Raw genomic sequence first — 21,647 nt, 5'->3', positions numbered from 1 at the left:
ATATTTGTTGGATATATGGTGTGGGTAAAATTGAAACATTTCCAGAATATCTCGCCTGGCTTTAGTATATCTGCATATCAATAGGCATTTAGAGGTGGAAAGAAGTATTTAGTTCTTTTGCATCTTTCCTCAGGGGTGGAGACATTCATTTCCATATCAATGGGTAATAACCTGGGCAACACAGGGCTTATCTGTACCTGAGAGATGAGGGGGAGGGTCAGTGTGGTGGCTGCTTGATCAAGAGAAGAAAGATGGCCGGGGACTGCAGTTTGTGAGCAATAAACAGGTTTTAAACTTTATTTCTCCCTTTGACTGATTTTGGTTTCTAGGGGTATTTTGCCCCGGGATTTCCTTTCCCTGGACTTACATATGGTATTTGGAAAGCAGAGAAACTGATTTTTCTATTAATGAATAGTTCATGTCTTTCTTTGTATCAAAAGAAAAGATTGATTTTACACGCTAAATATAAGAGTTTCATTTATTGGGAGTTGTTGTAGATTGGTGAGTTATTTTTCCTGAAGCAGACAGTTTCTTGAGAGGCAGATTAAATGAAATAGTGGTAAAATAATCACTGACACTTGGTAGACTGAACTCTGCCCTATATTAGCCAGTTTCAGAATTTTTCCAAATGAGACATCCAAGTTCAAATGGTGTGGTCTCAGGGTTGGTGTGGGTCTGTGGCCCTGCTGTTGGTTTGGAGAGCATATTGTGACAATAATTAAGCAGCGTGAAATCAGGGTGGGTGAGGGGGGTTTGGTTTTTATTTTAATTTCCAATTGTGGACTCCACCTGTGGTAGGAGAAATAGGAGAAATTTTCATTTTGGCCATTTGTCAAGGGAGTTTCTGTGGAAATCTGAGTTAACCGGACCCATATTTTCAATTGATTCCAAAGATTATGTTAGTGATTTTTTATAGTGTGACAGCATATGGTCATCCTTATTTCTATTATACTGCCTCCATAGTGCTTTTCACTTATACATTGGGAAAGAAATGCCAACTTCTTGTATTACAAACCATAGCTTTTGTCCAAAATCCATACAGATTGTCACAGGAAAAAAGGGCCAACAAAATTACAAAAATTCACCACTTGGCATTTGAGCTTGAACTGAGAAGAAAAATGCAACTGTGCTATTTAGCCAGCAGTTATTTACTAAGCAAATTAGCTGAGTATTGTACTAGCAGGTGCCAGAATATTCTACTGGCTGGTACTCTCCTAACACTATGGAAGGCACAGTGTTTATCACTTATGCAAATGATCACCTACCCAATACAAAGTTAATCTAAATATTAATGCCAGCTGATGTGAATAGTTTGTTGGTAAGCAAATACATATAAATAAGTTCTTGAAAGTAATGATTTTTTTTTTACGAATCCATTTCTCAGTACAAAGGGACTGACTGAGTTCAAACTAGTGAGGCATAACTGTACTGTACTAATACCTCTTATTCTAGCTGAACTTAAGCTATGAAGAGAAGAGATCAGTCTGTCTTTTATATTAAGCATCATGGAGGTCACAGACCAATATAAAGAAAAACAAAGCCTTGGATGGGAGAGACAAATATAATGAATTACCTGCTCACATTGGTCCACGCCAACTGTCTTGCCATCACTGCGCACACAACTCAAAAGGCGGGTCCTGACACCTTGCCCACAGGTGGCATTTTCACTCAGCTGGCATGTGCTCCATTCTACAGGCAAAGGGTCACCACACTGAGTTTCAAATTATGGTCATGTGAGCAAAATACAACAAACCTTAGATTATCTGCGTTGGTGGAGGACAGCATGCACATAATCCTAAAATCCTTTTCCTGGGGCTTCAAAAAGCATCATGCTATCCTTTTATTGCAAGACCAACAATCAAATAAACAAAGTGAGTTACTTCCCTAAGTTTGTTTTCTAGAGTTAAGAAGCCAAATGGTCTGTGAGAAACCATCTCATGGGTGGCTGGTTTTCCTTTGCCATGGGTGACTGGGTAGGAAGACTCTAAGCAGGATGGCAAAGGAAAACCAGTTTGGAGTCATCTATTTGCTGGGCATAACTGAGAGGGAAAGTACCCCAGAAATGGTGCTAGTGCTTGATGTAAACTTGAGAATGTTTTTAAGGAATCAATCCAATCTTCCGAACCATTTAGTACATTTGGTACAGTGGAACCAAGAAAGGTATCCCCGGAAAGGAAAGAGGGCAAGATAACTGGAACTACGTGATAGCTACAGAAACTCTGCATTTTTTCCAAATTACTCTCTCATGACAGGAGGTGTTACAGACTTGCTAGGTGCATTACAAACTAGACCACTGGGAGTCAGAGTGAATTATCCCACAAATAATCTGGTACTTAAGAAACTTCTGCCGTTAGTGTGGGTCAAAAGGGAGATCCTTTTGACCATGTCCAAAAAGAACCTTCTTAAGAGGATTTTCACTGTTTGGTAGATGACCTAACAGTTGTAATAGAAACAGCAAACTCACGGATAGTAAAATCACTATCTTTTTAAAGATGTGCTCTTCCAGTAAAGCAAATTTCTTTGTATTTCTGAAAAATTACTATAAAAACCAAGGATCTGAAGCACCTTTAACTAAGGAAAAGGGAAAATGCACCAATTTATATTTCACCTATAAAGACAATCAGGCAGCCCCATAGAATTCACTGTGAGGTTTTCTACATGAAAAATGCTGGTCCTGCCACTTGACCTCGGTGGGGAATCTGTTTCTGAAACGGCTGTTGCTTTGCCTCTGCAGCCGTCCGGTGGTTTGGCTGTCGGTACTGAATTCTGTGCTGAGACTTAACCTGGATCCATATTTTGTGGTGTTTTGTGTACCTGCTGCTTTAGGAAAGCAGGTAGCCGATCAATATAACTAAACAGCCTTTGGTATTACACACTGAGCACAGTAGTGCCCAGGAAAAACCTGAGCAGTGGCTGCAAAACAAGGCTGATGATCGCCTACTGCCTCTGAAACATCAGGTCCACCGTTCATTGTTATCGAGACCTGCAATGCAAGGATGTCACAAGCTTGAAATAATAAAGGCCACGGAAAAGCTAAATTCTATAACAGCCTGACTACATTCTTCCTTAAATGGTAATTATCCCTTCTACTTATTTGTGTTGTTTCAGTTTATTATGGCTTCACTCAACTTTATTCTGAAACTTTGCCACACTTTTCTAAGCATCTCTGAGCTCGGAGGTTCTGGGTAACCTTGCTGAATCTACATGCCCAAGAGTAGATTTCTGGGAAGGGTTGCTGGAGATGCCCAGTCCTCAGTCTTTTGTGTAATATACTTTCACATTCTACTCTCAGTCCTTAATCTTGAGAATGAAAACAGAAACATTCTCCCCTTAGTCAGTGTTCAGGGAAAATGGCATGGTTGTACCTGTTAGATTGTACTGGAACTGGAAGCAATTTTCATTAAGGAGGCAAGGCTGGACTTGTGAATCTTCAGCACATGACCTTGAGGTCAATGGGGGCCTCAGCAGGTGGCGGGTTCTTCTCTGCATTGTGTGGGGATCACATGACTGTGGAAATCAGAGAGCAAGCAGTTAGAAAGGACACAGAGTTAGTTTGTATTTCTGAAAAATTACTATAAAAACCAAGGATCTGAAGCACCTTTAACTAAGGAAAAGGGAAAATGCACCAATTTATAGTTCACCTATAAAGACAATCAGGCAGCCCTGATTGTCAGGTAGATTATCAGGTAGATAATCAGGTAGATTATATATGATTGTATACATCCTGGCACACATATAACAACAACACGGAAGAGGTGATTGAATGTGTGAAACATTATATTTAGAAAATAAAACCATTCTGTGACTCACTGTAAATTGATTTTGTTTCATTTCTTTCACCTGACAACTCTTTTTTCTAAGTTATGATGAGGCCTACATTTCTCTCTCCCATGTATAGTCAGGCATATGGTGACTATTTTCATTAATTAAACACATGCTCCACTTTCAGTTTACCATGTACCAAGAGATAAATGCATTTTGAATTTTTATTGAGTGAAAAAAGGAAAACTCCCATGTCCTCAAATAGTCTAGCCCAAAAGAAATAACCACACAGAATCTTTTAATGAGAAAATATTTTTTAAAACCCTAGAACAAACAGGTATTGGAGAAATTTATGAAATCAATGTTACCATTTGGCCAGAACCCAAGGGTGCCTCTGATCCACAGGTGTGGAGCCACTGCATACCACTGTCCTTTCAGTAAGATAAATGTACAAATGTAAACTTCAAAGTTCCCTTGCATATACCACTTTATCCATGGGTCCACATGTCCTCTTACAGTCTCAATTCATGTAATACTTCTGAGCTGGGTTAACCTGACTGCCACATTTACCCCAGCTGCCATACCCACAGTGGGCCTCAAGCTCCCTCTACTGGAACAATCACCTTCCAACTGTCTTCAATCCTATCCTTCCTGGTCTTCAGAACACTATCAAGGCTTCATCATTGAGTCTTTATTTTAATAATGATAAGTACTTCTCTTCCTTCCGGAGCAAACTTGTACCCATACTCAGGAATTACTCTATAGGATTTGCTTCTAGACATACATACACATATGCTACATCTGTCCTTATAATATTCTTTCTTTACTAGCCTGGCTTCATCTTTTCTTTATAAATTCTTTGAGGACATCATAGATTATGATTTCCACTTACATGTCACTCTCTAAGAATCTTGGTGTATATTCTACACAGTGGTTGTTCAGTAAATACTATTCAAAATGGCTACAACAACACAACTCCAGAACCAAAAACCTCAAGAGGCACATGGATGCTTAAAACATGGGGGAAATAAGTCTTTGAATTAAGTTCACCAAATCATCATTTCCATATTTGTAATGTTTTACTTATTTTTTTATTCCTTTTAATTTTTGTATATTGTAGCAAGAACAACAACCTATAAACTGCATCTTGGCTGTTAATTAAAATAATAATGTTGGGTTGCACTGAAATATGCAGAAGAATGCCCGCAATTTTCTTCTAATTTTAAATGTTTAGAGTCATGGAAACACATTAACTATCATGTGACATTACAGTTGGATAATCTGTCAATACTTGTAAACTAATGTTACATTTTAATTGGTATTGAATTATCTCTAGATGATCAAGAAGGGCCACTGAAACCAAGTAATTATTCTTAATTATCTGCAAATGAATCCTAGGCTAACTGCCTACTGATAATTTATTACTAGTTTACCAATTAATTTAGTTGTTCTCATGAGTAGGAATAATAACTTAAATGCGTTGCTGATGAAAGAAAATGCATGTATCCTGGTAGATATTCTGATCAGTGTTCTCCTGTTTCCTACCTTACAAAGAAGTCAATGTCTGAATTAAGTAAATATAAGGACTTATGTACCTGCTTAGTCTATGCCTTCAAATAACGTAAAAGAGAAAATACACATACAAGTAAAATTTCTATGTAACCTTGAACAATTAAGTTATATACTCTGTATCTTCCTTCCTCATCTAAACCTGGTGGGAACAGGAGATGGGATGGCATATAATTTGATGAGATTTAAGAATTTCCTGCCTCAGATCTATCAGTTTATCAGTCTCTAATTCTGCTGGATATAGTTTTAAAATATCCTCTTGAGTATAACTCATCATTCATAATCATGTAGACTCTGGCAAATGCTTTCTAAAAATCAGTATGTTGAACACCAACACTGAAGCTACCTCCTAACAACTCCATAGAGACAGGCAAAGGGAGGAGTGTGAAATACACAAAGTCCAACCTAATCTTAGGCAATATTATAATGTTTCACCTTATAAATATTGCCCTAGTACTGCAAGCAAATGACAGATGGGTTAGTGTTCCCATTTCTTACTATTAGCCACTTATAGTAAGTTCATAAAAAAATGAACTGGTCACAAGGGAGAACGGGGTAGGGCTAAGAAGAAAAGAATGGCAAAGGAGGCTTATATCTGGAAGATTTCTTTATTGAATCAAGAATTCCTCAAATACAAACCTGGATCTCCTTTCCTCTAGAGTACTGATATGAAGACATATTGTTAATTTCCTAAATAAAGAAGTGGGAAGGTGATGTGTGGGTAACTAACCCAAAGTCAGTTTAGGATCAGTTTCATGATAAAGACCAAGGATATATAGCTAAGATTTATTTGCCAGGGAAGGAAATGACTGGTAAAAATCAGTTAGTTCCTGGTACATAAGCTCCTTTATGAGACCAGATGTTATAAGTTATTACCTTTGAAAACAGCACTTACCTTAAAGTTCAGTCCTTCTGTCTGACAGTGTGCCCTCACACCTTTTGTTTTCTCTAGGAAGAAGACCTTTACCCTTGGGTTTGGCCTAAATATTTGTATTCACCTGTCAAAATTAAATCAGACATCCCTTCTGAGAGCCTCCACTGACTTTCTTACACCCATATATACAGAGTCACCTCATCTATTAATTATTTCCACTGCACTTGTCATGTATGGATTTGTGTGCATTCCTTCCTGTGGGCTATCTGGAGAGAGAGTTTATGTCTTTATTTTCTGGGACATTGACAGGCTTGCTCTGTGTCTGGCATACAGTATATAAATAACAAATATTTGTTGTGCAGATTAATTTGGTTCTTCCTGGGCAATAAGACTGGAATTTTGTTAAGTTGCCATTAGCAGACAAATGGCTGAGTCTGGAGTATGAGCAGATTGCCTGAATATGAGAGTTCCCCATAGGGCTATATATCTCATAATTCTCATTCATTTCCTATAAAATCCAGATGACATTTCCAAGAATAGAATATATCATTAAATTTATAAAGCCTATCAATAAATGAGTTTTCATTTACCCATATAAAAAATAACAGAAAAATTTAGATATTTTAAATAAATCCAAATAAGAATATAAAATTTGGTATTTTTCTAACACTGAGTTGGTAACAATCACAAGTTAATAAGAACTACTGGCATAAGTCCAGGTACTTGTGAATTACGTTACTCTGCAAATTTCTTGTCTGACGATAAGCATTGCTCCAGAGCCTGGCCTTGTCAGCTCCCATCAAACACAGAAACCCAATGCCTTTATTCTGCTACAGGGATTGTCTGCTTATTCTGGGATGGTCTCTCTCACATTTAGCCAAATTCCATACTGTCAGTAGCCGTGCCATTTCTGTATTTCTCATGAGGTAAAAATGTATATATACACTATGAACATGAGCTGTCATAGTTGGAAACAGGATCAAAAGATTCACAAAATATGACTGCAATGCTTTGCATTGAAATTTTTAGTGAAATTAAAGTCTGATTCTCAAAAGTGGATAAGGAATGAAAAAAACTATAGGGGAGAAAAATCTGGGCCTGAAGAAAACATGCTTCTCATGTTTAAAAAAATTCTCAGAGATTCGAAGACAATAGTTAGAAAACTGAACAAAAAGTTGTTTGCATATCACAGTGCCATAAGAAGAGCAAAGTAAAAAACATATAGACAATATGCTCCGGAAAATTAGGTGATAAGTTATTTCCATAAACCTCAAACTATGAACTGACCAGGTGGGGAACAATGACTGAACGTACAGGACCTGGTGATATCAGCACCAACAGGAGAAAGCAGAAGGGAAACACGGGGCATCTGAGATATCCAAGAACACCAACATGGAAATAAAATGACAGTAGGATTCTGCATCTTCCCAAAGCTGGAGTAAGTGGAGGGGCTTGGGGAGCTGATGCACTCTGGGGCCAATGAACTCTCAACATTAACAAGCCAAAGCTCCCTTCTAGCACAATTCCCTGCATTGCAGGAAAACTGTTGGGAAGAGTTTCCAAATTGAGCAAAACTGGGAAATTAGCAATACATAAAAGGGGAAGGATAAGGGATCCAATAAATCTCACAAAGTAAGTGCTATATTTTTTTAACAACACTCCCCCAAGAGAAAGGTAGAAGCCTGGACCTTGAAAATGAAATCAGGGAAAAAAGAAACTCTCAGACACACCCCCTTCTAAAAGTTCAGACTTGATTTTGCAGGAAAATAAGCAAAGAAGGGATCAAATTCAAATCTCACAAAACAGCATTATGAGGAAAATAGGATAAAGGTCAGAATAATACCTCATAGATAAGAAAGTGCAGCAGAAAGACATGTGTGGAACAAAAGAAAACTATTTTGAAATGAGTTTAACAGTCATTTAAGAAATGATACAGATGTAAAAGAACATAATTGAACTGGAAAAACTTAGAACTTAGTAAATAGAATACTAAATAATTAGAACTCAGTAAATAATTATAAATCAAAGAAAAATCTTTTTCAGAAATGTTGAAAGGAGAAATATAACAATAAAAAATACAACAAATAATCTCAGCAGAAAAACAAAAATGGGGAAAAATGAAACTAAAGAAAACATTTACAGAGATTAAAGTAATTTGAGAACAATTTGTGAATAGAAAAGTGACTCCATAAAACTCTTAGAAGAAAACATAGGCAAAACTCTCTTGAATATAAACATGAGCAACTTTTTCATGAACATATCCCCCCAGGCAAGGGAAACAAAATAAAAAATGAACAAGGTGGACAATATCAAACTAAAAAGCTTCTTTAAAGCAAAGGACACCATCAGTAGAAAAAAAAAAGGCATCCTACAGTATGGGAGAATATATTCATTAATGACATATCCAATGAAGGGTTGACATCCAAAATACATAAAGAGCTCATGTGCTTCAACAACCAAAAAGCAAATAACCCGATTAAAAACTGGGCAAAGGATCTGAATGGACACTTCTCCAAAGAAGAAATTCAGATGGCCAACAGTCACAGGAAAAGATGCTCCACATCGCTAATCATCAGGGAAATGCAAATTAAAACCACAATGAGATGTCACCTCACACCAGTTAGGATGGCCAACATCCGAAAGACAAACACCACCAAATGCTGGCGAGGATGTGGAGAAAGGGGAGCCCTCCTACACTGCTGGTGGGAATGTAAATTAGTTCAACCATTGTGGAAAGCAGTATGGAGGTTCCTCAAAAAACTAAATATAGAAATACCATTTGACCCAGGAATTCCACTCCTAGGAATTTACACAAAGAAAACAGGATCACAGATTCAAAAAGATATATGCACCCCTATGTTTATCACAGCACTATTTACAATAGCCAAGATACGGAAGCAACCTAAGTGTCCATCAGTAGATGAATGGATAAAGAAGATGTGGTACACATACACAATGGAATATTATTCAGCCATAAGAAGAAAACAAACCCTACCATTTGCAACAACATGATAGAGCTAGAGGGTATTATGCTTAGTGAAATAAGCCAGGTAGAGAAAGAAAAATAAATACCAAATGATTTCACTCATTTGTGGAGTATAAGAACAAAGAAAAACTGAAGGAACAAAACAAAAGCAGACTCACGGAACTCAAGAATGAACTAACAGTTACCAAAGGGAAAGGGACTGGGGAGGATGGGTGGGAAGGGAGGGATAAGGGGATTAAGGGGTATTACAATTAGCACACATAATGTAGGGGGGGCACACAGGGAAGGAAGTATAGCACAGAGAAGACAAGTAGTGACTCTATAGCATCTTACCCTGCTGATGGACAGTGACTGTAATGGGATATATGGTGGGGACTTGATAATGGGGGTAGAACAGAACTTAACAAAAAATGATTTGAGAAAATGCGAATTGGAAAAAAAAAAGATTTGAAATTTCTTACTGAAAAGGTATATGAGAATCATCTGAGACATAGCCTAGTAAAATTATTATGCTTTAAAGAAAAAATTGTCTTTGAATATTTAGGCAAAAACAGAAGATGTTTCATTATGGCAATAAAATCAGAATGTCATTAGACTTTTTGACAAGAAAATGGTATGCCAGAAAAAATGCAGAATTATAATAAATATATACAGTGAAAGAAAAAATAATCCAAAGATTTTCTATCCAGCAAAGCTGACTTTCAATTAAAAGACCGTAAACTGTTTACAATATGCAAGAACTCAAGGCATATTGTTTCCATGAGCTCTTTCTTTAGAATTTACTGGAAACTGAGTTTTAAGACATCTAAAAGGGCTGGAAAGACATCAGTGTAAAGACCCATGGTGAGCCAACTTTACATGTAGAGCTTGAATAAAGGCTGTATGTTCTGAAGATATAGATAAAATACAAATGTGAAAGGAGAGTCTATATACAAATATTAATGCTTTTACTAAGTACTCTTGATAGTGTTAGTAAAGGTATTATTATTCTGAGAATGTTTTCTGTGTTACATGGAATACAGCATATGTGTAATTATGATATATTCTATGTATCTCCAGTGCCCTTGAAAAAGTAATTAGCATAGATAAAAGGAGATACAGATATAATATAGGTATAAGATAGAACTTAAATGAAACACAGCTAATCAGTATGAACTCATGAAGTATTTCATCCTCAAAATAAAGGAAATTATAGTATATATTTGGAAGTTCTGCTTACTGAGGTGGCTTAGGGATATTTAATGAGTTTAATGAGATTAGTGAGTGTAAGCATTCTGAGTGCCTGAGAGTTTTAGATTTTGCAAGTGCAGTGAATTCTTCTTTGTATTTGTATAATGTATTTTTCACAGGTAAAATCATAGCATACATCAAAGGAATATTTATTATGACATCATAGGAAACCTGTTCAAAAATTAATATATTGTAAATTTAAGTTACTATTCAGTCAGAAGGACCAGAGGTGGTATTCCTGGGCTTTGGCTCTTCCTATACTTTACCACAGAATTGAGGGGTCCAACAAGATATACCAACCTATGAGTAGCAGAACGCAAATAAAAATATAGAAAGCTTCTGTTTGTCTTCTGAGACTTTAAATGGATAATAACAATAGAGCCTAAACTATATTCTGGTGTCCTACCCCCAAATAAGAACAGAAAATATTTTAGAACTAGAGCACATGCTTAGCACTGTGGCAAACAATCCATGAGGATTATCTCATAAAGCCCTTCAAACTCCTAATGATTGAGATGTCCTTTTACTATCCTTGTTTTTAGAGATGAAGAAATGGAAGTTCAAAGAATATAACTACTTCATATACTCAAGCCAGGGTTTGAATCTGGGAGGGGTAATTTGCTCCTCAGTGTCTTCAAGTGTTCTACTTACAAAGTAATGGTAGGTGTGGAACACGTTGATGTGGGGTAGTGGGTAAAACAATGCATCACAGAGCTGTTTTGTGATTGTGGTTACTGCCACTGCTGTTTATTTTAACATGGAATGCATTCAGTACAGCAATTGGTAATTAGAAGGGGAAAAGGAGAGAGAGAACAGACAGAAGGCCCTATGGCTTATAAACTAGCCAAGAAGCAAGGTCCATCAGACTGGAGAACAGACTGGAGAATTAGGGGCAGGACATGACTAAGATCACTCACTGTCTGCCTTTGAGGAGCCCACAGTTGCAGAAAGATACTCCCAGCCCAGGGGCAGGTGTCAGATTGAAAGGGTTTTAGAAGGAGGAATGCTCGACACATGTCTCAACACAGTGGGACTGACAAGAGCAGGGGCAGAACCCATGATACTGTCAGTGTGATACAATGCTTCTGCTAAAGCTTTCCTGGCCTATTTTGAAGAGGAAGTTAGGCTGACACATAAATATCAGATTTTTGCCTGGCTGAGATGTTTGGGTGAAGATTTTATAATGGCCAGGGACATCCCCACATAGTCCTTCTGCTCGATATTTTATAACACTAAGGCATTGTGAAGGTGCATATTTGTAATCCAATTGGGCCCTGGAGCAGATGAATGATGTCTGGCATCTCCAGTCAGAGAAGCTGAGGCTGTCACCTGTTTATATGAGCATTGGGGCTTGGGAAGGGACCCAAATCCAGTCCAAAGTAACAGCTTGCATTCTAAAAAATGTCAACGCCATGGAAGAGACTCAAAAGATATGATCATTAAATGCCATATTGCCTGGATTTTGTAATCAAAGGAATATAAATACTATAAAAGTAATTATTGGGATCATTGAGAACATGGGAATATGGCCTAAACATCAGCTATAAGCATTGTATCAATATTGTGTTTCCAGGATTTGTTAAGTACACTGTGATTATGTTAGAGAATATCCTTGTACTTAGGAAATTCATACTGAATTGTCAATATTAAGTGATTAGAGAGCATGATGCCTTTAACATATGCTCACATAGTTCAGAAAAAGATACACACACCTTTTTTTCATACACACATGTTTGTGTGTGTCTATGAAGACAGAGAGACAGGTGTGTGTTTGTAGAGGTGTGTGCAGAGAAAGAAAGCATGTATGGCAAACTTAAAAATCAGTGGAGTGAATATTCTATAAACCTGAAATTGTTTCGAAATAAATATTTTTGATAAAAGGAAACTATAAGTGGCTCTGGCACACCAATATTTAGGAGACACTGATGAATAACATAAATGAAGTATGCATTCGTAACTGGCCATATGCCAATCCACAGGATCCTGAAGTGACAACTGTCATTTGAATTGAGGGCACACAAACTCTTAATACTATCTCAGTCACTCTCCTGTCCTTTCTTTTTCTCTTTCTCCTTATTTCATTTCCATGCAATGTTTACTTCTCTTTCTCAACTCTAAGCACCAACCATCAAGGACCAAATGAAAAGTCAAGCCAAATAAGCAGTCAGTGCACTGGGGCTCCTGGCCTGTGATGGGCCCTGGAATTCTGTCTACAATGAGAATCTCAGGACAACAGTTTTGGTGTCTGCCAGCAGTGCTGGGCCCCTGTTTAGACTCAGAAGACTAAAAGAGAGCCCATTCTGGGTATCTTTGTTTTAATGTTTGTGCTCCCCTTCATTCCCAAACCTACCTTAAACCAAAGAAAAGAGGTAAACAGTGTATCTAGAATGTGTCTGCTTATATCACTCTCCACTTTTGTCTGTCCTTTTCCACCAAAAATTATTCGGCCCCTTTCCTCTTAGAAAAATCTTGTACTTAGTTAGCCAGAAGCCACTTGACCTGCTAGAGGAAGAAGAGCATCGTTAAGTTCTACACATGGAGCTAACAACACAGACAGCAACCACATGGAGCTCTGATCTGTGTTCACTCCTTCTAGTCACACCATTGCTCTAGGGACTCAAGCTAAATCTTTTCTTTTCTTCCCTTCTTTCCCCTCCTTCCCCATCACTCCTCTCCTCTACTATACCTAACTAACCCTCACTCATCTCTATTTCCAAATGTATATTCTCTCCCTGGAAGACTTCACTGATCCTTCCAGGGGTTAGAAAATATACTAATGACCACCTTTGTCTTTTTTCTTTTAATACCTGCTTCTCTACTGAAATTGATTAGGAATTCCTGTACTCTTCCTTAGACTATAGGCTCCTCGAGGACAGGGAATCTTCCTCATTACAGCCCTAATGTCTAACATCGTATTGATCACAAAGGGGGCACTTAAAATTGGTCAAATAGATGATATTTACACTTTATTTTTGTACTTATGTGTGAGGCACATATTAATCTTTACTCTAATTTCTGAGTTATGCACTTTTATTCCAATTTTCCTGACTTACTGAGGTTAACTAACTTGCTTGAAGTGCCAATGGGGAGAGACAGGGAACAAAGAGAATACAATGCATTCATGCTGTTTCTAAATCTCAGACTTATTTCTTACATTGTTTATTTAGCATTGCTGTGTCCCTAACACTTGCCTTTCAACATGGAGATTCCCATATAGATGGTAAGATATGCAGCCAAATGAGAAAGCCTACTTTATCTGAGGGTCTTCTGGAGTGGGAAAACAGTCCACAGGGTGGGCATATGGTCACTATAAAATCTGTAAGTATACACTAATTTGAAGGTAAAATACATCAATGGTATTTGTATCTGTAATTTCAGAATTACTTTTTTTACCGCTTCCATGTAATAAATGTAGTATTCTAAAACTTGGGAAAGAAAAATAAAGAAAACCTACAGATAAATATAGAGAACTAAGGAGTACTAATGGGATATGATAAATCTGATCTACATACTATATCCTTCCTTAAGAAATCATAGTTTGCTTAAAATCATTCATAGATATTTTTCAAATTAATTTGTCCATTATAGCCAAAATGGAAAAGAGGTTATGACTTTGAGAGAAACACATACATTTTTAAAAGCTGAAGTGTGTACAAAAATTGATAAGAGAACTCTCTATCCATTATGATTCATCAGACATGCCATTTTATGAAGAGGTTTCCTGTAATCAGTGCTGCAGTGCATCATAGGGGTAAATACATTTTCACATTCTTTTTCCATATAACCAACTTGGGGATTGAAATGATGCAGAGAAGGACTTGTAGGATAACCTTCACATCCTGTAAACACATGTTTAAAATTCTAAGGGAAAACCTGGCCTTTTCTTCTTGGACATGAAACTTACATTTGGGATGAATAGAAAACACAAGTAAAATGGAATAGAGATCACAAAGCTGAGTTCAAAAGCATTAATACATAGTGGTTTGATACTAAAGTTTTAATAACAGCCATCATAATAATGAAATATCACTGACAGTGAAGAAAGATTTCACATAGATCAAAGAGAGGAATTGAGTCATTTCAAAAAAATTAAACTTTATATTTCACTACTTTGTAAGGTTGAAATAGGCACTCTTTTTATACTTCTTTTAGAAAACTCTACTTACTTTCAGAAAGCTATGATATTTATTATAAGTGAACTTGGGTTCTGACTGTGATGTCTTAAAATGTTTAGTATTACTAGTTTTGATGCATTTGAAATCCTAATTATATTTGATAGTCCAAAAATTAATTATTATATTCACTTTTATTGTTCACTAAAATGAGCTTCCAAGAGTGTCAGCAACCTGTCAAAGTCACACCACACCAAATAGAGCAGAAACTGGAATCTTTGTATTCCATTTTTGCTGTCTTCCTGGATATCAAGAACTGCATCAAGTAGGGTATTTATATGCCTGCTTTATGAGCAATGTTTTATAATAATTCAGTAGCAAGAATAATAATTTTATTATTCCCCATTCTAATTTATATGGGTAGTTAAAATCTTCCAAGTACACTGTTCAAAGCTCTAGATGCTCCTCTGTCAAAACTATCTTATAAATAAAGCTAGAAATTTTGAGAACCTATTTTATCACATTGTGATCACAAACAGGGCATTGGCAGATGTCTGTTTCCTTAAAAAACTAGTCATTGCCTGTAGAAATAAAAGTCATTTCTTTGTGTCTTTGTTTCTTCACTCACAGATTTACTCTGTATAATTCACAATGAAGTGAAGACCATGAAATAAGTCTGAAATAACAAAAAGCATTCGGAAAATCCAAAGTGGTGGTGCCCATGTTTCAATTGTAGGGCATCAGGGACAGAGGGAGCTCATGCTGGACTGTGGCACAAGCCAGCAGTTCAGCCAAGCATCATCTAAAAGAAAACCAAGAGCCAACAATTTCCAACTCATCACCAATTACCCAGAGGTAATTGAAGACACTAATATGAGCCATTCAATCAAGAACCACCAGAAACAAATTAAAAATTGGTAGAGCACAAAATAGATGAAAGTCTGACCCTGGACAGTCCGTGAGCATGAGGAGGGCTGAGGGGCTGAGGTGCAGCAGAGTCCGAGGGGAAGGTAGATGCACGCGGGAGGCACTCACAGAACTCCCCATCGCAAGGACTCTCCACTCCCTATCGACCGTAGACTCCGAAACAAACAAAGCATTTAAAGGATCATTTGGAGTATATTCCCTCAAGAAGCATGATGTGTTCTTTAACCTGGATGCTCAATACGACCAGAAAAAGGCAAAAACATTAAATGGGGAAGGCACAGGCCACTGTAAACTTGGAAACTCAAACACAGTTAACTGAGACAAAATTTCAGAGCCTTTTACTGAACAGACATGATGAATTTTCATAAGATGAGAATGGCTCCTAACAGCTATGAACAAATTGGTCAAGCTGAAAGGATACAGATGCCAGCTTTTGAATTAGGCTCAATTTCAAATTTGGGCCGTAGATCTCAAGTAATGTGAGTCTGATTGTTATACTTCTCTTATCTTGCACTTTCTTCACTAATAAGAAGGGGCTGATAATGCTATCAATATTAAATGATATAATGCATACAAAATGTAGCACAAAGAAACATTTTTATTTTTTAATGTCTTTTTTGCTTCTAAGACGGGTTCCAGGAATGCCTTGAAACCAATGGTTTATATTGTTTCCAAAGCTAAATGCCCATTTTGCTTCTGATGTGTCCTAAATTCTAATGAAACAGACAAAATGTGTCTGCAATGGTCCCTACTTGATAATGTGGGGATGGGGAGGGAGAAGAATGGGGAGGAGCTGGGAAAGAAGTGGGAAGAAAAGGGAGGAAGAAGAAAGGATAAGGGATTAAAAAGAACACCAGAGGCCAAAATGGCCACCCCCTGTGGCCCCAAGTTCATAGGGGATTCAGGGCATTCTTGAGGTTCCCAGGAAGGATGGCTTGGTAGGAAAAGGGAAAAGGGATACATGAGTGATGACCCACATATGAGCAGTAAGAGTCACTCCTTATGCTTCTGGTTGTTTCCTTCTTGTTACATGTTAAATCCTCTAGCTTCTATTAAAAAGTAAAGCTTTATAAAAACATTCAAAATGAATTTCTTTGAGCTAGATATTTGTCAATATCATATGAGAAGGGAGAAAAAAACAAGGGAAAAAATCTCTAAGGTTTTCCCTAGAGGGTTGCAAATCATTGAATTATGAGTTACATAGATATTTACACGCTTGGCCTAAATAGAGTACAGTAATCTACAAATGCTGTTCAAGTGATTTATGGCACAACTGTTCCAACACATTAACAATAGTAGGAAATGTACTTAATTTATTCTCAGGGATACACATTTACATTATTCACAACAAGCCATTTATAGGGAAATGTGTAACCCTTAAACTAAAGTAAATGCATCTCTAGTGGGTTTTGAACAGTTATAACTGTCTAATAAATGCTCACATCCTAACTTACTGTACAAGCCAATGTAAGTGTTCACTAGCTATCCTGTAAGTACTTTATTCTGTGAGTTAGTGAACAGCTCTAGAATGCATGGCAGAATCTGCAGACTGATGAAGTTGTTGGAGTCCTGAATGATAAAAACCTACTTTCCTTGCTGAGATTTTCCCAGAGCATGACAATAAGATCATCTCTTGCTCCCATACTTGTATTCTACATTTGTCAAATGCAGCAGAGTGATATAGTTCAAGGTTCTGAGCATCTCTTAGCATATTTGGCCATTGTCTGGAAGATGTACCATCTTCAAACCACTATGTGATTGGTCTAATTTGCACTCTACCTGCATCAAGACAAAAATAATGTTCTGGGCTTTTTTGGGTTCTTAAAGAAATATACACATGCATATAGCTTGGAGACTGAGGTGGAAAGAAAGCAAGAAAAAAAGAAAGGGAGGGGAAGGAGCAATAGGAACGGGATGAGTGAGTGAGGGATGCAGGGAAAGGCAGCCCCATGCTAAATTCCCAAGGGCTTCAATGTGTTCTTGTATTTATTTCTCTCAGGAACCCCATGAGGTATAGTTATCTAAATAACTGTGTGATATAGGTGAAAAATGAGGGCTGTGTTTCTAGATATAGAGAATTTAATTGCAACTCTAATAGTCAATCTCTTACCAATAAACAGTATAGCCCCAATTAAAAGTAATGAAACTGGAACTGCCCAAGCTGTGTACCTTTGAAGGTTTTTGCTTCAAAAATCCAATGAACAGAATCCTGCTCTTTTACAAAAGTAGGCAGCTAAATTTTATAAAATGGAATCATGTGTTTGAAACAAAATACATTTCAGAAACTTTGTGTCTTTTGTTCTTCATGATGCCTGCAGTTTTTCTAACTATAGGTTTCCTGTCTCTTGGCCATTGGTCAAATCATTCCTTGCCACTATGCAAATACTTCAGTGAACTAGAAGCCAATTCTTCCTATGATTCCCAGAAAAATTCTATTGTAGTGACAAGGTAACTACAACCAACCACCATCTTTTATGAAACAGTTTTTCCCTCTCTTGTGTACTAGGCCTTCTTGGATTAGTAAATGACTGACTGCTAGTTCATACAGCTAATGCATTTTAAACACAAAGAAAAAAGATCATGTCCTGAGGTCTGATGGACATGGAAGAGTTCCATAGTCTAACGCTGTTTCAGAGCTAGGGCATTATCACTCAATTTCACAGATATTTGATAATATAGGCAGAATTCCAGTATTCTAAATGCCATTAAAAATTATACAACAATATATTTCCATGTACCATTTGATTGTCCATGGCAACAGTAATCTGTTGTATTGATTACAATGATGTTCTCTATTGAAAAAAAGCACCAAACAAAAATTTTAGCACATTCTTTTCAAGCTAAGGGTCACTCTCAGAATAAAGTGTAAGAATGCATTATATACAAACAAAGTAATTCCCATTACTATTTCTCTGGAAAAGTAAAAGGCTCAGTAGGGAAAAAACACAGAGAAATGGGCAAAGAGCTTTATTAATGAAAATGAATTGTACTTTATTCAAAATCCACCTCAGAGTTTTTCACTAATCTCTTAATAGAAGAAAGAATCAGAACAGTTAATTTTGGTAATTGACTAGACCATTATTAGCTGTCGTACTCTGGGAATAACTATTTAGCCTTGTATCCTCATGTACAATAAAAACATGATCATATCTGTCCCAAATCCCTCACAGAATGGTTTTGAGATCATATATGTGAAAGTGTGCAATTATAATAAATATTTCTCCCTTTGAATTTCTTAGCACTCATTGATACATTCTGAAAAACCTGGTTTTATTCTGTCATATTTTTCTCCAGTGACTGTGTGTGTGTGTATGTGTGTAGGCTAATTAGATGGAAAATATGTACTTATCATTGCGTTATAAATTTTACCACTTTTACAGCTCCTCATAAATCTATATATCTATTTTTTTAAGTTTTGCTGAAATTTCCTATCAAATTACCCTTAAAATTTAGCTACTTCTAATATACTAAACTCAATTCTAACAAAATTTCAGAACCACACACCACAGTACCTTATACCTATGATTCTGGAGCCTAGACTACCTGAAATACTAGTTGCAAAGTAATATATTTTTGTGTGAAATACCACACAATAGCTCAACTATTTATGAAACTGATGATCAATTGATATTATATCTTTATATTCTATTGTTTCTACATCAACACACATTCTCTAGCATCTCTGAAACTTACACATAAGCACCTTGTTTTATTATTTCAATCTTTAAAAATAATGTGACTATATACAGTATCAGGAGTAAATGTACTAATCAATCCCTTATTATTGAACCATAGAAAATACCATACAGTGCTATCGATTTTGAAGAAGAAAGGAGAAAGATAGTAGGAAGAGGAAGAGAAGGGAAAAGGACTTGGGAAAGGTAGGAGGATGACATAGAAGGAAGGAAAGATGGAAAATAAAAGATGCTATCCACATTAGGGACTCAGCACAATTCTCACATTAACTCAAATTGTGTATACTTTCAGGAATTTGGTCGAAGTCATTTTATTTCAATGTGAAATATAGCTAGATCTGATTGATACTTGATCAGAATATTTAACTACGAAGATAAGATTTTAGTTTCAGGAGCTTCTGCTTGTCTGAGCAATCAGGAAATGATGTTTGAACACACAGCTAAATGAAGTATAATTAAAGGCATATATTTAATAGAAGTTTTTAGAAAGCCTTCATGCTTCAAAACACACACTAATTCTATATGCTAGCAATTAAAAAATATTTCCTTAATCTGCCATTCAAGACCATTGTTTACTGCTTTCATTTATCTTAATTCCCGCGGTTTGTTAACAGCTACGCTGTATTTTCGGTAAGAGAGCTTCCACCCTGTCCCTAGAGAATGCTATATTATCCAGTATGTATTTATGCTTGTTGCTTGTATATAGTGATTTTATATTTGCTCTCCATGTTTGAAAGATATATTTTTTCCAGGTATATTTATTAACCTCTTGGAATTACAATACCCTCATTCTCTTACGACCCCACAGTAGGACTGAGGGTCTAAAATATATTTGACTGTTTTGTGTTATTCTGTTTTTGCTGCTTCACTGAGAATCTGATTTTTTAAAGCATTAGAACAATGCAAAGTAGATCTTCAAAAGCAGCAAGCAATATATTAAACTCTCTAAAGTTTATCTCAGCATTTAATAATTCCAATTAAAATATTAAATAGGTATCTAACATAACTTTCACCTAAAAGATTCTGTAATAGACATTACTTTAAGAAGTTTTGTGTGACTGATAAGTCATTCATTACATATCTGTATCTGTATTCCTTGCTATATAGAGATGTGTGTATGTGCATATACACGCATACACACACACAAATATATTTTCAAAATCAGAATCCCCCTAAAGGACAATCAGCCAAAAGGGATATTAGCCTATCTATAAAAGAAAATTCCTTATGTTTTAAAGTGAAAGTTGAGTTACTTTCAAACCAAACCAACATAGTAAATCTTAATAATTAAGTTATTCTGGATTAATATTTGTAAAAGTGTTAAGTCAAACAGAAACTGATTTGGAATTACACAGACTAGACAACAAAAGTATGAGGAATCAGGAAGCATCTTTTAAAAAATTTTTATTAAGGTATTATTGATATACACTCATATGGTTTGACATGAAAAAACGATGCGGTTACTATACTTGCCCATATTATCAAGTCCCCATACATACCCCATTGCAGTCACTGTCCATCAGTGTAATAAGATGCCACAGATTCACTGTTTGCCTTCTCTGTGCTACACCATTTTCCCCGTGACCCCCCACACCAGGTGTACTAAACATAATACCCCTGAATCCCATTCTACCTTCCTCCCCAGCCCCCCTCCCACACCCCTCCCTTTTGGTAACCACTAGTTCCATCTTGGAGTCTGTGAGTCTGCTGCTATTTTGTTCCTTCAGTTTTGCTTCCTTGTTATACTCCACAAATGATGGAAACCATTTAGCACTTCTCTTTCTCCGCCTGGCTTATTTTGCTGAACATAATATCCCTGAGCTCCATCCATGTTGTTCCAAAGGTAGAATTTGTTTCTTTCTTATGGCGGAATAGTATTCCATTGTGTATATGTACCACCTCTTCTTCATCCATTCATCTACTGATGGACACTTAGGTTGTTTCCATATTTTGGCTATTGTAAATAGTGCTGCGATAAACATAGGGGTGCATATGACTTTTTGAAACTGGGATCCTGCATTCTTAGGGTAAATTCCTAGAAGTGGAATTCCTGGCTCAAATGGTATTTTTATTTTTAGTTTTTTGAGGAACCCCCATACTGCTTTCCACAAAGATTGAACTAATTTACATTCCCACCAGCAGTGTAGGTGGGTTCCCCTTTCTCCACATACTCACCAGCATTTGTTTTTCTTTGTCTTTTTGATGCTGGCCATCCTTACTGGAGTGAGGTGATATCTCATTGTGGTTTTAATGTGCATTTCCCTGATGATTAGTGATGTGGAGCATCTCTTCATATGTTTGTTGGTCATCTGAATTCTTCTTTGGAGAACTGTCTTTTCATATAGTATGCCCATTTTTTAAATGGGTTATTTGCTTTTTGGGTGTAGAGGCATGTGAGTTCTTTATATATTTTGGATGATAACCCCTTGTCGGATATGTCATTCACAAGTAAATTCTCCCATATAGTAGGATGCCTTTTTGCTCTGTTCATG

The 21,647-nt window shown here is 36.6% G+C and overlaps 1 protein-coding gene across 1 annotated transcript in view; it reads right to left on the bottom strand.

The window, feature by feature from the left end:
• Nucleotides 1-21,647, bottom strand: part of THSD7B (thrombospondin type 1 domain containing 7B) — a 905,223-nt gene that overhangs the window by 35,434 nt on the left and 848,142 nt on the right. The window contains exons 18-19 of the mRNA XM_037020802.2: nt 3,366-3,507; nt 1,574-1,689 (exon numbers count right to left, since the gene is read on the bottom strand). Of these exons, the coding sequence (XP_036876697.2) occupies nt 1,574-1,689; nt 3,366-3,507 (258 nt within the window). The remainder of the gene's footprint in view (nt 1-1,573; nt 1,690-3,365; nt 3,508-21,647) is intronic.

Source organism: Manis javanica, chromosome 7 (assembly GCF_040802235.1).
Source record: "Manis javanica isolate MJ-LG chromosome 7, MJ_LKY, whole genome shotgun sequence".
NCBI lineage: Eukaryota > Metazoa > Chordata > Mammalia > Pholidota > Manidae > Manis > Manis javanica.
Note: the sequence above shows the minus strand (reverse complement) of the source record. Positions and strands in the feature narration are given on the sequence as shown.